This window comes from Dermacentor andersoni, chromosome 11 (genome assembly GCF_023375885.2).
Source record: "Dermacentor andersoni chromosome 11, qqDerAnde1_hic_scaffold, whole genome shotgun sequence".
NCBI classification, from domain to species: domain Eukaryota; kingdom Metazoa; phylum Arthropoda; class Arachnida; order Ixodida; family Ixodidae; genus Dermacentor; species Dermacentor andersoni.
The window spans coordinates 91,387,864-91,402,543 of record NC_092824.1 but is presented as its reverse complement, the minus strand read 5'-3'; the positions used below and the strand labels follow the sequence as shown (position 1 = coordinate 91,402,543).

Here is a 14,680-nt window from a genome sequence, read left to right as displayed (position 1 = left end):
ACTCAGTACCATACGTATTTCCACACACTGCTCGTTTTTCTTTTTTTTTTTAATGAACTGACAAAGTGTGTCAGTACAGCTAGGAAACAGAGTGGAAACACACAAAATATTACAAATGTAGACACACCGGGATATATTTTTTTAACAGCTTGCACGTGGATTATCAAAATGTATGCATATGGTACAGCTGACACATTAATTCAAACAGAGCAAGACAAGGAGAAATAGTTTTAATTTTATGAAAGTAGGCTAGAGTGCCTTCAAAAATTCAAATAAGGCCAAGCCTATGCAGAATGTTGTCAGCCCTCTTACAGCACAAATGAACTCGTGAGGCTGAAATGTTCCCTTGTGAGCATTCCAGCTTCAAGTCAGGGTCAACTCACGAGATTTTTTGTTCCCATTTCAAGTGCATCAATCAAGATAATTTAAGAGTACAAACAGACCAAAGCAGTTAGATGCTTCGCTAGGGTATTCAGTGAGATATAGGCAACAGGGTGAGAGAGGAGAGATGAGAAGCACTCGTTAAATGTGCAAAATATATGCTAACTGCTGTTATAGCAAATGCTTCAAACTTGCCCTCCACGACTAGTGTGTAACACATTCTTACAGTGTTATTGCTACACAGATTTCAAAAACATTTGATATTATCTGCAGGCTTTACAGCTGTATGTTTTCATGTAATGTACCATGTGATCTCCGTGTTAAAATAAATTGAATAATGCGAAATTTTTAGGATCAAACTAAAGTGACTGTCTTCCTGCACAGTGTATGGCAGTAGATGAGGACTATTGAACACAATCAAATAGAGTGAATAATTCAATGACTACAATACATTCACTTAACAGAGAATAAACACATAGACCTGTTACACTAAGCTACATCAGCATTATGCAATCTGAAACACACTGATTTCTGACTCCAATTTGTGCACTGTTTATTTGAAGCATGGCAGCGTTCACAGAGAATAAATATGCTCATAACACATATTCAATGTGCCTAGGTGCGAACACTTCAGATGAAATAGGTGTCATGAAATATACAAGTAAGCAACGTTGTACACAACAAGCATTGTAACATTATCACCACAAAGTGAAACGTATAAACACAGACGCATACACACACAGTACTGGTCAATTCGAGTCACTACAAAGTAAGCACATTTTGTCTAATCACTACAAAACCTATTACATTGTCTTTCAGTAGTGCAGTAGATTAATGAACAATGGGCCTTCGTTTTATAGCAGTCATTCACAATAGAAGAGTATTTTAGAATTTGAAAACACAAGTGCCCCGCAGCAAAATAGAGGGGGCAATTATACCAAAAGAAATAAAAGCACACGCACTATTCTGGCACTCTGCTTTTCCTCTAATTTTTCCCAGCTTATTAGGAAAGCTTACTTTGCTGTATTAAAAAAATATCGACATTAAAATAAATTATCTTTGGTACTATGCTTTACCACCCGTCGCATGGGTAATGCAAAGAAGCCAGCCGCAAAAAAACCTCCAAAGATATACATGCAAGTTGACTTTCCTGCACACCACAAATGCAAAGGTGTGCAGCATGATGCAACGGCGGTAGAAAAGCAACTGTGCATAGTAATAATGCACATTCTTTTTCTCCTATTTTGCAGCCGCTAGAAGGCTGACCCTGGCACTGTACTCAAGGTCAGGTCATATTCCTGTAAATGCAATCTGTGAACGTTGCAATAAGGCTTTTGGCTGAAAGCTTTTTGCTGCAAGAGAAACAAGGCACCGAGAAACATACGACCAAGTTAACCTCAGGACTAGCAACGTAATCACACAGTCTCTCCATCTCCAGCCACTATCGAACTTCTCAGGTTTTATAAGTTTTGAGTAAATTGTCTTTTTTTTTTTGTCACACCCCGAGTTCACGGCCTCAAATAAACAGGATCACTGACCCCTTGAATCCTGACTAGATGTTAGAAAAAATAAGAAAAGATGCTTTTCTTGTTACCTCTATATCCAAAAAATTGTCCTGTCCACATGATATCTTTCCGCCCTTATTCTGCTCAATGACACAACATGCTTTAGTATTCCAAACTCTGGTACAACCATAGGCAAAAAACGGTACACAAGATACCACTATTTAACTGAAACAAGCCCTGAGAGACTCTGCAATCTGTTGTAAATATTTGTGTTACAGCCTGTATAAGGATGCACATGCGCTTATGTCCACAAACCTGTACAAGAAATGTTTTAATGTATATACATGATGGGCACTTCAAACCTGCACACAAGCTGCTAAGATGTTTAAGTTTTTGGGTAGAAACCCCACCAGCCCCCTTTTATTCCACCAGTGATGCAGGATCAAGGAAGCTGACTTTAAGCATAAGGCCTAGAAACAAGCACTGTTCATGCATAAGGGCAAAGAACACACATTTGAATTCTGGCCTGCTTACGTAGTTTTGCAAGAAATGTAATTTTCCTTTCTTTAAGTTAAATGCTTCCAGTTAAAGCTTTTGTGCCAAAGTACAGGGTGTGAAATGGAATGATCAAACCATGGGGTTTAAAGGGTAACTGCAACGAAATTTCGGACAGCTTAAAAAATCTAGTTTAAGTTAGTGTAGACATCGAGAAACCACTGCACAAAATTTTAAATTTGAAGTATGAGTGGAAGCCTCACGAAAATCTTGCAAAGAGTAGCCGTTTCCGATACCAAAACTGAAGGAAATAAAGGCACCTCCATTATTGTTCGCCAGTAGTGACATATCACCTAGACGGCGCGGCTTCACACAGTTCCCTCCGAAATTAGGCAGCTCACGCAGGTGCCTATGAAAACATGATGTGCTGAAAAATATCGGAAGCGAGGTGCAGAGACTTACGTCGTAGCCGCAAACCACAAAGTGCATTCGCCATTGGCTTAGTTGCTGTTTGGAGGCTTCTAACAAGAAAGCTATGCAATTACCAGCCTCACAGCTTTGCCTAGATTACTTCAGTGGTATACAGTACTCCTTTGTAACCGATTAAGCTAATGTGAAATTTCATTCCAGTTGGCCCTAAATGGTGACCCTGTGAGGGTCACCATGATGGGAAGCTCCAGATTCATTTCAACCACGTGAGGTTCTTTTACGTGCACTTACATCTAAGTAGGCAGATGTTCCTGCATTCAGCCCCCACCTAAATACACCTGCCATGGCAGGGACTCGAACTCACAACCTCTTGCTCGGATGCAGAACACTAGAGTCATCAGAGTAGGTGAAAGTATGGTGTGTCACAAGTTCAGTGGAAACAGTAGTTATTATATTAAATCAAGAATATTTTTGCACTCTTCCTGAAAAGAAACAAGTGATTTGGCACAGACGGAAAACATTTAGTATTAATAAGAGAGCAACATACAAGCCCTTAATATTCATGCTAAATTGCAATTGGTGATGTGATCGTAATAAAAAAACAAGATTGGTCCTGGATCTTTGCTTAGCACCAATAACCGTGTGAAGCTCTTTTCTATATATATGAACATGGTATGCAATTTGCACTGGTTATATGCCTGGATTATGTTCTTTTGTTTGTTTTTTTTTTTTTCCTTTTTTTGGGAATTGTAGCCGATATCATGGGTAATATGGAAGGGCATGTTACGGGTGACAAAATATGGCATTATGATTCAGAAGCTGCCCTTCGATGCCACATGTGAACCTAATAGAAAAAGTCTAACACAGGTCCATTTCCTCTTGTGCTGTTCTCTATGCGCACACTTCCATGTCACTTCGAAACTGAAAGCAAATAATACTATTAAAGAAATTTTGTGTGTAAATAGTTATATCAGGTCAAGAACCTGAGCTTATAATATGATTTAGACAGTAGTTTCACAATAGCAAACAGGCCTCCGCCATCTTGTCGTTACTGCAGTTCGCTAATAAGCAAAGACCGAGTCAAATTTTATACTCGTGCATTTAGCAGTATCAAAATGTTGTGCAAGGTGATCACACATGGCTGGCCTATTTTAACAGGAACATTAACATTCTGTTGGCACAAAATGATCTTCACAGCTATACGCACCTGCACGAGACCAGCTATATGCAGGACGATCCAAAAATGACAGAACTGTAAATTTCTACACTAGAAAAGCAAAACCAAATGCAACTCCCAAAGAAGTGAAGTTTGGTGAAACTGCAAGTCATGGTCCCTACATGCTATATAGCATTTGACAGTCATTATCATCCCAGCTTTATCTGTACTGCACACTGACCGTGCAGGTAATCTGAAGTGAACATGAAATTACAAGGAGCACTTTAAGATGCAAAATATCTATCTTTGGCGACCTACTAAATGCTTGTCTGCAGCAACCACAAAGGCAAACATACCAAGAAAAAGCTTGCTGTTATTTTTGCATGTGAACTTACCGTGCATGATAAGACTGACTACAAAAATGTATATAACGTCAGCTACAGCAATATACATGCCACTAAAGACCACCTGCTTTTTGAGGCAATGGTTACCATTACCTCGAAAACAACAAGCTGTTATCACAAGCGTATGCTAGGCGGTACCATGTTTACCCACCTGCATGAAACCAGATCTATGCAGGGTGATCCAAAAGTGACAGAATTGTGAAAAAAATTATTATTTAAATATACAGTTCATAGCAACATGTGGGTTTCACAGAATTGCCCAGAGAACATTGTATTTTTTTTAAATAACAAAATATTTTGTAGCTGCAATAGTATCATTTGTCAGTATAAGGTTGAGTTGTTGTGGCTTAACTGACACAACTGCCGCCTGTCAGCAAAAATTATAACTACTCGGGCTATAAATTTATTTAAGAAATCCTGTTTTGCACATTTCTGTGAAAACCACCATCTTGCTACAGTATATACATTATGAATTATTATAAATTCTTACTTTTTCTAACACTCATGGATTACCCTGCATATGTGACTATTTTCATTCCCCAAAAATAACTGCTATGCAGTGCTTTATGTAGGGCAGCAAGCAAATTTACACAACAGCAGAATCAAAAGATTATGGTTACAGTTCTCAACTACTATTGCCTTATTGTTGTCTGGAGATATTTGCCACATATAAATATCCACAAAATTCAGACTGATTTGAAAGGAAACTTTCATTAAAGCAAACTTAAAATTTATCACTGCATAATCTTATATCGAAATATGCTAAAACCAAAAGCAAATGAAAAGTAATATAAAGAAAAGGCAAACAGGAGAGTGAGACAAATTCTTCGTAGCATACATCTACTAGGCTGTTGGGTAGCTCAGATGGCGGGTCAACCGCCCCCGAAAGGCAGTATTTTAAGCCCATGAGTGCAATTGTGCGTCCCCCCCCCCCCTCCTTCAAATGCAGTCTGATTTTCACAAGAGTAATGAAATGGCTCTGTTTCTGCCATTCTGCTAAAGTCAAGTGGCTGGGTGTTTTTCCATTTTTCATGAGACACCTTCAATCTTGCAAATGAACTCAATAAGTTGAGCCCTGATACAATGAAGATGAATATTATGAATTATCAGATATAATGAAGTAAATCTAAATTATGGTTAGCCATATTTAATTTCGATGAGCATTCTAATGCTATAATGAAATTTAATATGTGGCATCCAATGTGGTATCGGTTACGGTGAAGCAAATTTTTGTTTGGACGAAGCTCAAGAACGCTGCATGAATCAGCAGCAAGAAGCCAGAACTTGTGCAAAAAGTAGCTGCAAGTATGCTCCTGACCATATTAGGTCTTTATACATAAAATTTACATGCTTTGATAACTGGCACTATTGATGAAAAACACACAGAGCCCCCATCAGACAGGAGCTTGGCTAGACCGTGCTTGGTTTGTGTAATCCTGTCGCACGAATTGAAATCCAGACTTGCTGGCGACAATTTTTGTTCATTCGTTAGTAACCAATGTCGACCATAATGAATAAACCTCCGCTATGAATATTATGGTGAGGTTCACTTGTATGCGCAATGTGCATAGTACATCGAGAAGTGCTTTAGAGCTCGTGTGAAAGGGGTGTTCTTATTGCATAAGCAGGCAAGTCACATTCAAACTGCAGCGCATGTAAATGCCTTCTTTCATTCTATAATGCATCTCAAAGCAAATTAGCAAGATTCTGCCCAATTTCACATCATAGTTCGTCCATGTGATGGTTCTTAATACCATGGTTCTGCAGCACAGTGTCTTGGACAGAATGGCCAGACGGTGGAGCTAACACTGGGCGCTGCCCCTCCTCTCTAGACAGCTTTGGCATCAGGTTCTCACGGCGCCCCGACGAGCGACGTTGGCTGATGATGTTGTACGCAAACTCTCTCTCCCTTTCGCGATACTTGGGGTCGAAGGTGTACCACGTGGCAAGCGCGCAACGCCGCCCACCTTCTACCGGAAGCACGCCATGAAGGTTCTCCGCACCAGCTGAGAAGGCCACGGCCCGGCCACACTTTGGTTTCACAGAGGCCTGCACACACATGGCGGCATAGCGAGATGAACCAGAGGAACCAAAGGGCTCAATTTCACGCAAATAACATCATCACAAAAAGCCAACAGGCACCACAACCAAGAAAGGCACATAAAAAGATGCCCTTTAGATGAAAACTGGAACTTTAGGTCATAGAACTTGCACATAAACATTATCTGCGCTGCCACTTTCCAGAAAGTATGCCTTCTACGCCACAAACTCAAGACTGCCCCACCTAATGTTAAAGTACTCTCTTAATTTTTCTTAATTAGGCCAAAACTTGAGTTCACTTCTATGGTTTGGAACCCTCACACAAAAATTAACATAATGAACCTAGCTGGAATTCAAAGAAAAGCTGTACGATTTATTTGCAGTAAACTTAAAGGCTACTGGCTCCCCCACCGCATTACTAACTGCAAACGGCATTGAACTATCACAAATTCGATAGTTCGAAGTCCGAAGTTCGATAGTTTGAAATTCGAAGTTTCTTTCAAACTTAACTAATCATAGGCTAGCCTTACACACCACAACATATGTATCCCCCTTGATAAGCGGACCCGGTCGACACCACTACCCTCATTCTCTAGCACCAATTTTTGCAAGGAACGACGCTTTTTCGGCACTTTTTTTTCCCACAAACAACAGCTGACTGGAATAAACTAACTGAAGCATATCCCCAGCGCCTGTGACCTGCATACCATTTGAGTAAATAATGTTGTTATTTTGTGTATTAGTTATAGTTGTATTATAACCAAGTTGTTTAAATTTTTCTTAATCGTCTACCTTATGACCAAAGAATTTGTGTGAAAAACGTGTTGTACACTTCTTTGATCCTGTTCTTCTGTGTAAATAATCTTGTGTATTCTGCTCTCCCTGCTTGGACTTCTAGTCCACAGTATCTTATAAGTAAATGAAATAAAAATAAATAAATAAACAAACAAATAACCTCTCAGTCAACTCCACTAGGGTTAAATTTGCAATTATTTTTATATTCATAATAAAAGGAAAGGAAATAAAAGAGGAAGAAAACAAAATTCTACTTCTCCTCTTCTCTGAATACTTATCTACACAGACAGGTTACCTGACCTTGGAAGTGTAAGCTATCACTGCTCTGATAACTGTAAGAGGATTATACATGCAGGGCAGTGCAAGACCACCACATCAAAGAATCACAAGTGCATAGCACTTGTGCAGACAGCAAAGCTTTTGAATCCACCTGTGCCTCTCCAAATACGTTGAACATAATCACTTGTTCCCTTCGGAAATGACTGGCTTTCGCAAACCTCTTTCTTGTCGGGATGTCATGCTAAGGCTCAAAGAAGACATTATTGAACCGAGCGACGCACGTGACACACAAGCGTCGCTCGGCCTCGACCTCAAGGGCACCTTCAACAACGTGTCACACTTGGCCATATTACGCGAACTTAGCAGTATAAACTGCGGGGAGCGAATCTAGCGCTATATGCGCAGCTTCCTCACGAAGCACACTGCGACGTGCCAATTAGGCAGCGAACAATCTGGTCAAATAAGTTTAGGAAGGACTACCCCAAGGGGCAGTACTTCCCCCCTCCTCTTCAATTTGGCTATGCAACCTTTAGCTTTCACTCTCAAGAAGATTCCTGACCTCCGATTCACACTGTACACGGACGATATTACGCTGTGAATGGCCGGAGGTTCTGACGGGCACATCCAAGACAGCCTCCAAGCAGCAATTGATGAGGTCGAACAAGTAGGTCACGAATTGAATCTCAGGTGCTCCCCCGCCAAATCACAGCTTCTCCTTCTGGCCCCACAAGGCGCTTCAGGACTTCACCCCCGAATATCCAACTCACGATTGAAGGGGACCCTATACCCCAGGTAGACAGGATAAGGGTCCTAGGATTACACCTGCAACGCAACCGAGCAAATCAGCATACCTTGCAAGCACTACAAACAACGGTAGCTAATATGCTCCGCCTGATAAGGAGGATCTCCAACAAACACGGAGGGCTTCAAGAGAAGGACCTAATTCAGCTAATCAAGGCTTTTGCCTTAAGCGAAATCACCTTCGCCATACCATATCTCTCACTCTCTAGGCAGGAAGAGGATACTGTGAAATGCTTGATCCGCAAGATACACAAAGCCGCTCTTGGTGTTCCAATTAGAGCATCCACACAAAGGGCGATGGCCATGGCCACACTAAATATCTTTCAAGAATTAACCAAAGCACATCCATCATCGCAATACCACAGGCTCACCACTACTGAAGCTCGGCGTGAGATCCTGAGACAAATTCATCATGCTCCAACATTCAACGAGAGCAAGCGACATCAACTTCCTCCGAACATACACGGCCAATACCACATCCAGCTCCTACCCAGAAACATGCACTCCGAATTTCACGTCAAACGCCGTAAACTTTGAGCCAAGGCGCTACAACGCAGCTATGGACAGGCTGTAGGAGTCTACTATGTGGACACTGCTGCTTACACCACTAGACATCATTATGCTCTAGCAGTCGTAGACAACCAGGGCAACACTGTTTGTTCAGCATCAGTCAAGACCACCTCAACGGGCGATGCAGAAGAGGCCGCCATTGCACTTGCATCGGGGCTACCCGATTGCAATGTCATCACTAGTGACTCTAAGACTGCTATACGGAACTTCAGTAACGGCTACCATTAACAACCTCGCGTACTCTCTACTTGTCTCTCACCCACCAGAAAACGACATGGCTCTCGTCTGGACTCCACCACATCAAGGACACCAAGGCAACGAAATGGCTCATGCCACTGCTCGAGGATTCACGGACCGAGTTGCCGCAAATTTGGTCCTAACTCTAGAACCCAATGACTGCCAACAACACACTAATAAAGACACATTCGTCATATTCCATGAAATTTGCACACATTAAAGACACCAACGCCAATTGTATCCACCTCTCTCTGTGCCTAGAATGCGCCAGAGAGAAATACTGTGGCGCCGACTACGAACTCGCACTTTTCGTACCCCGTGCACTTTGCACTTATTCTATCCCGCCACATACTGGACACCCAAGTGTCGCTTTTGCCCTGTCCCAATAGCAGATCTCTCTCGTATCACGTGGCAGTGCCCCATCAAAGCTACCCCCCCCCCACACACACACACACGCTCAAACCATTAATTAGTAGCGAGGAGCTGTGAGAGACTGCCCTGTGCAGCTCCGATCCCACCCTACAGGACCGAGTCCTGAGGTGAGCTGAGGAGGTAGCAGAGGCCTACCACGACTGGTAGATGGACGTCTAGCTACATAATGTGGCGACGGACGCCTGCTGGGACTGGAGCACTCAGACCTCCCTCTCCCCCCTCCCCATCCCTCCCCTCTCTTAAAAGGGGAATAAAGTTCATTCATTCATTCATTTCGAAAGCAAAAAAATGGTGCAAGCGTCGAACAGGATTGACAAAACCACTGTGAAAATATGGAACCAGGAACCAGTTCCCAACTATGTCTGATATCTCATTTATAAGTGTGCAAGTTCAAAGACTGAAAACAGATAGAACAATGACACGGCATTAACATGATGTGCAGTTGAATGCGAATGAGACAGTAGTTCGGCTAAGTTTGTTTAATTTTCCTGCAGAGCAACACAGCTACAGAGGCTCTAATACATGGTAGCCACGAAGAATGCTTACCTCTATGCTGGTTTTTTGGCTGGCAAACACAAACTCACCACCCACAAAGTCATCATTCAGGTACAAGACTGAGCTGAAATACAAGATAAAAAAGAAGTTGTCATGATATTACAGCATGAGAATTATGCTTTAAGAATTCTGAGACAGTAAGCATAGAGGCGACAGCATAGACAACTCAAGATTGAAAGCATTAATAATCTATATGTCTGCACAAAAGCGGACCATATTAAGCACGGATTGATGCTTAATAATGTGCAATCTTTGGGTGACGTGATTTAAAGTCCACGAGCAGTTTCTGTAGTGGTGCCTTTTCAGAACACCTAGCACCGAATGATTTCTTCTGAAACAAGAAATTTTAAATGTTCCAAACCAACTAGTAAAATTAAGAAATGCTGCAAAGCAAATCCTGTGTTGAGCTTCTTTTTTTCTTTTTTACCTTGGGCACTACCAGACAAATTTGCACATAGACTTCGCAGGTAAAATGCAAACAACTGGGATCCAACCTACAGTTTCATGTTCATGAACCAGCTGAACAACTCATCGAAAGCTGAGCTAGTTGGTAAGGATTCATTATGGATTCATTATGGATTCATTAAATGAAGTGAGGCACACCTCACTTCTTTTTTGCATAATGAACAACTCATGCAGTGTCTCCACTCATATGGTGGGAGCTGCCGAAGATTAGCTTTAGCAAATCATTCTAGCCAATTCACTAAAAGTGTCAAGTGTCAGCTCTTAACTAAAGTTGCACAGTACTGGGTCCATCGGGGACTCAGAGGGATTCTGCGTGGTGCTGATTTCATTTTGGCTTCATGCCTTTCGCGCTAGTATTGTGTTAGTTCCAACACCAAATGGGAATGGTGTTTTGATCTCCTGCCATTGTTGAAACCATAGAGTTTCATACAATAATTACTAGAGGGAACTCTGGCGCCGGTGTCTATGGAAGCTGCAATGGGAGCGGTTGTACCAGCATGAGAATTATTGAAGTACATGGATTTGCCTAAACTTCGTCCTTCTGGCTTCAAATGGCTTCGTGACTTTGTGAACTTGTCATTTTCAACAAAGTGCAACAAAGTGCAACAAAGTGCAAGGCGGGATTCGAACACAGGACATTCGAACACAGGAATGGTATAGCACAGAAGCCCGTTATTCAAACCATTATGCCACAGACGCATGCGTCGACAACCGACATAATACGCCCTTATGAAGTTACCCTGGGCAAGTCTGTGCCTTGAGAAGCTTGGCACGTTTGGATTTGGCCACCTCCACTAGCTGAATCGTTCCAATTAGTAGCGTTCTTGCATGTCTGCAGAGTTTTCTGCACTTCAGAAAGTATATCTTGCTCTGAAATTTACGACAACAAAGCGTATAAAGCATAATAAACAAAGCCACAAGAACGTCTGAATCCACAAGCATGAAGATCAGACAAGTCCATGTACTTCCAATCACTCCTAGGGTGGCCGAACAATTACAGTGCCAGAGTTCCCTCAAGTAATTATTGTAGGAAACTCTGCGATTGAAACATGCTCACAGCAGCCGGCAATAGACTCAGCAGCGCAGTGAAATAAATGTCCAACAGCCACTATTAACTGTCCACATTACAACACTTACAGCACTTTATAACAAACACACTATGGTAGTCGAAATAACTCGGAAAATCATGCAGATTTCACACACTGTGGGAATTAATGTAAGCGAAGTTATGGAGAGCCCGCAAGGCGAAGTCATGCGTTCCAGTAAGGCGCGGGCAGAGGACTTCAGCGTTGAATGCACCCCTTGACCATCAGCTAATGCAACGGAGAAACGCAACACAGCGGCACCACCGACCACTGCGTCTAAACCTTCAGACATCGGAGAGCTCTTGCGGGGGAGCATGAATATCTCAAAGAACCAGTCTGTTTTGGCACGAGAGAAGTGTGCATGCGATTGTGGTCTAGTGGTTAGAAGCATCGAGCTGTTGTGCTGGGAGACCGAGATTCAATTCCACCATCTACTAACACGTAATTTTTTCTTCTATTTCCTGTATGCGGGATATTTCGCAAGGCACCAGCAGCCATTGCTAGCAAAAGCTGCAGTACTTATCAAAGAAAGCTTCATCTTTAATAAACTACGAGGCAATTTGTATATTCCATATACTGATACAGTCGGGCATAATTTGTAATCAGTTTATGCCAATTATTCGTTATACACAGATTCATTATAAAACAAGAACGAAACATTATTTCAAGGAACAGTGCAATATTACACGGGAAAGAAGTGTCACAACTATCAGAGTTTCATCTTAAATTTACACTAACACGCCCACTCCCCTCATTTTAGTGAGTAAAGAGACAGATGGCACAAAATGTCAACAGACTTTGGATACATTACAAACTGACATATGAGCTCTTATTGGATCAGTCAGATAATGCTGGCAGGTATGAAATAGTCTCAGTCTATGACTACATCTACCGCTTGCCGTGACTAAGCTAGGTCTATTGCTTTCCTCGAAGAAATGTAGCTCTGCTCCTCTCACCAAATTACTAATATAGCTTATACATGGGTAAAGGATAAGATAAAAATAAACTGGTCGAAAAATTTTTTTTTCATAGAACACAAATAACTATGCATTATATGACTTTGTATGGTTACATGCATTGAGAGAATCAATGATTGATCAATAAATTTTCGTATGTTAATGTAAAACCTAGGCTATAGGTATTGACATAGTGGTAACCTCTGGATTAATTTTGACCACCTAGGGTGATTTATTGTGCACGTGAATCCAAGTGAATGAGCAATCCAAGTGCATGAGCGTCAGTAAAAATGAAACCCCCATATGGAATGGAATCACCATAAGAATGAAACCGTGACCTCCTGCTTGGCAGCAGAACACCACAACTTCAAGCCACCATTGTGGGTTCGCTAATGTGTTCAGCTCTGTGTTGTTCTTTTGCCGAGGATATGACTCGAGTGCCCACTGCTTCCGCTCGAAGGACTTCAGCGTGCATCACAATGCTGTACCTGAAGTCTCTCCAGATGTACGCTGGCAGCTGTTTAATGCACTTCCCACTTTCCTGGAGGATACAGTTGTCCGCATGAATTGAGTGGCTCATATCACTTTCGGGTCTCCTGGAAGCACCTGCAGACATGAAGCGTGGGTGACACAGAAGAATCAAAGCTCAGCTCCACAAAATCCATTATTTGTTTTTTGGTTTTTTTTCCAATGCAGTATGTCATCTGGTGTCCCTTTAGTAAAAAAATATAGGCGGAGAGCCCACCTATATTCTTGATATAAGTGGTCTATTCCACCTACTTGTCGTGGTGACTTCAGCATCGTGTTGCTAAGACCGGCCGCAGCAGCCGCATATAGGTGGGGGCGAAATACAAAAATGCCTGTGTGCCATGCATCTGGTGCACGTTAAAGGATTTCAGGGGGTCAAAATTAATCCTGAGTCTCCCACTACAGTGTGCCTTATAATGTGGTTTTGGCACATAAAATTCCAGACTTTATTTTTTAAATTCTTTTCTACCTATATTTTGATGTACTTAATAAAAGACTAGAAAGTGAAGCACTGTAACACATCAGTGTTCCACTGTTTGCAACAGTAAGCTTTGCTCATCTGTGAAGCACATGTGAAGTGGATTGTCTAATTAACTCACCACACATTCAACGAGCTGCATAACATATTCTTACTAAAAAGAATCTAACTTACGCCATGGAGTTTAACAACCCAAGATAGGTAGAAAGGGAGATGAAAGAAAGGAAAGGCAAAGGGGTTAGCCAGAAGAAAAATCTGGTTTGCTACCCTGCTCTTTACAGTAAGGGAGGGAACTGTAGGAAGATAAGAAGGGAATAGAGAGAGAAAGCGTGTGTCCACAATCACTGCTGTTCACAGCATAGGATAACAGTTAACACTTATCAGTGCTACAGTCATTTGTGCAGGTTTGTTATTGGTAAGAACTGCGACAGTGCATTCGTAGCCCTCTGCTGTAGGGGGGGGGGGGGGGTTGAATTATGCAAGGTACAGAGGTTAACAGATGACTGGGGGAAGGGAGGGAAAGATTAATATAAGAAGAGAACATCCACTGTGGATATCGCTGACATAGTAACAGTTCTCTGTTCTCTGTCACAGACGGCCGCTCAGTCCAGATCACACACAGACAGTCACTTAGTCCAGAAGCCTTCAGAAATCGCAGCAGTGCTTTTGTGGCCTTTGTAGCTGCAATATGTGAGGCCATGGTCCTAACATTTTGTTCAAAGTGAATTTCTGTCTAACGGATCTAGAGCAGTGCAGAGGTCATGTCTTTCATTTTCAAAGAATGGGCAGTAGCACAGGAGATGTTTTATAGTCTCCTTGACACTGAAGGCATTGCACTCAGCACTATCAGTCATTCCAATAAAAAATTTATATGCACTGGTGAATACAGCACCCGGGTGTAAGCGGCACACTGCTGTTTCCTCCCTTCATGGAAGTCCAGGTAAAAGCCACAGTTGTATAGACGCACCAAGAGGACGCAGCCGATCGTGAGTGAATTCAGGTGTGTGCCACTTCTATATCATTTGGTGCGTTAGCTTGCTTAGGTGCTGAGCTGTGTCCATCCTCGACAAAGGCAGAGAAACAATGTTT

General features: G+C 42.0%; 1 protein-coding gene across 1 annotated transcript in view; it reads right to left on the bottom strand.

Moving 5' to 3' along the window:
• Positions 1 to 214: 214 nt before the first annotated feature.
• Positions 215 to 14,680, bottom strand: part of LOC126539035 (prolyl 3-hydroxylase 2-like) — a 39,017-nt gene continuing 24,551 nt past the window's right edge. The window contains exons 10-12 of the mRNA XM_050185733.2: positions 13,074 to 13,191; positions 10,071 to 10,143; positions 215 to 6,419 (exon numbers count right to left, since the gene is read on the bottom strand). Coding sequence (XP_050041690.1) covers positions 6,093 to 6,419; positions 10,071 to 10,143; positions 13,074 to 13,191 — 518 coding nt within the window. The 3' untranslated portion in view covers positions 215 to 6,092. The remainder of the gene's footprint in view (positions 6,420 to 10,070; positions 10,144 to 13,073; positions 13,192 to 14,680) is intronic.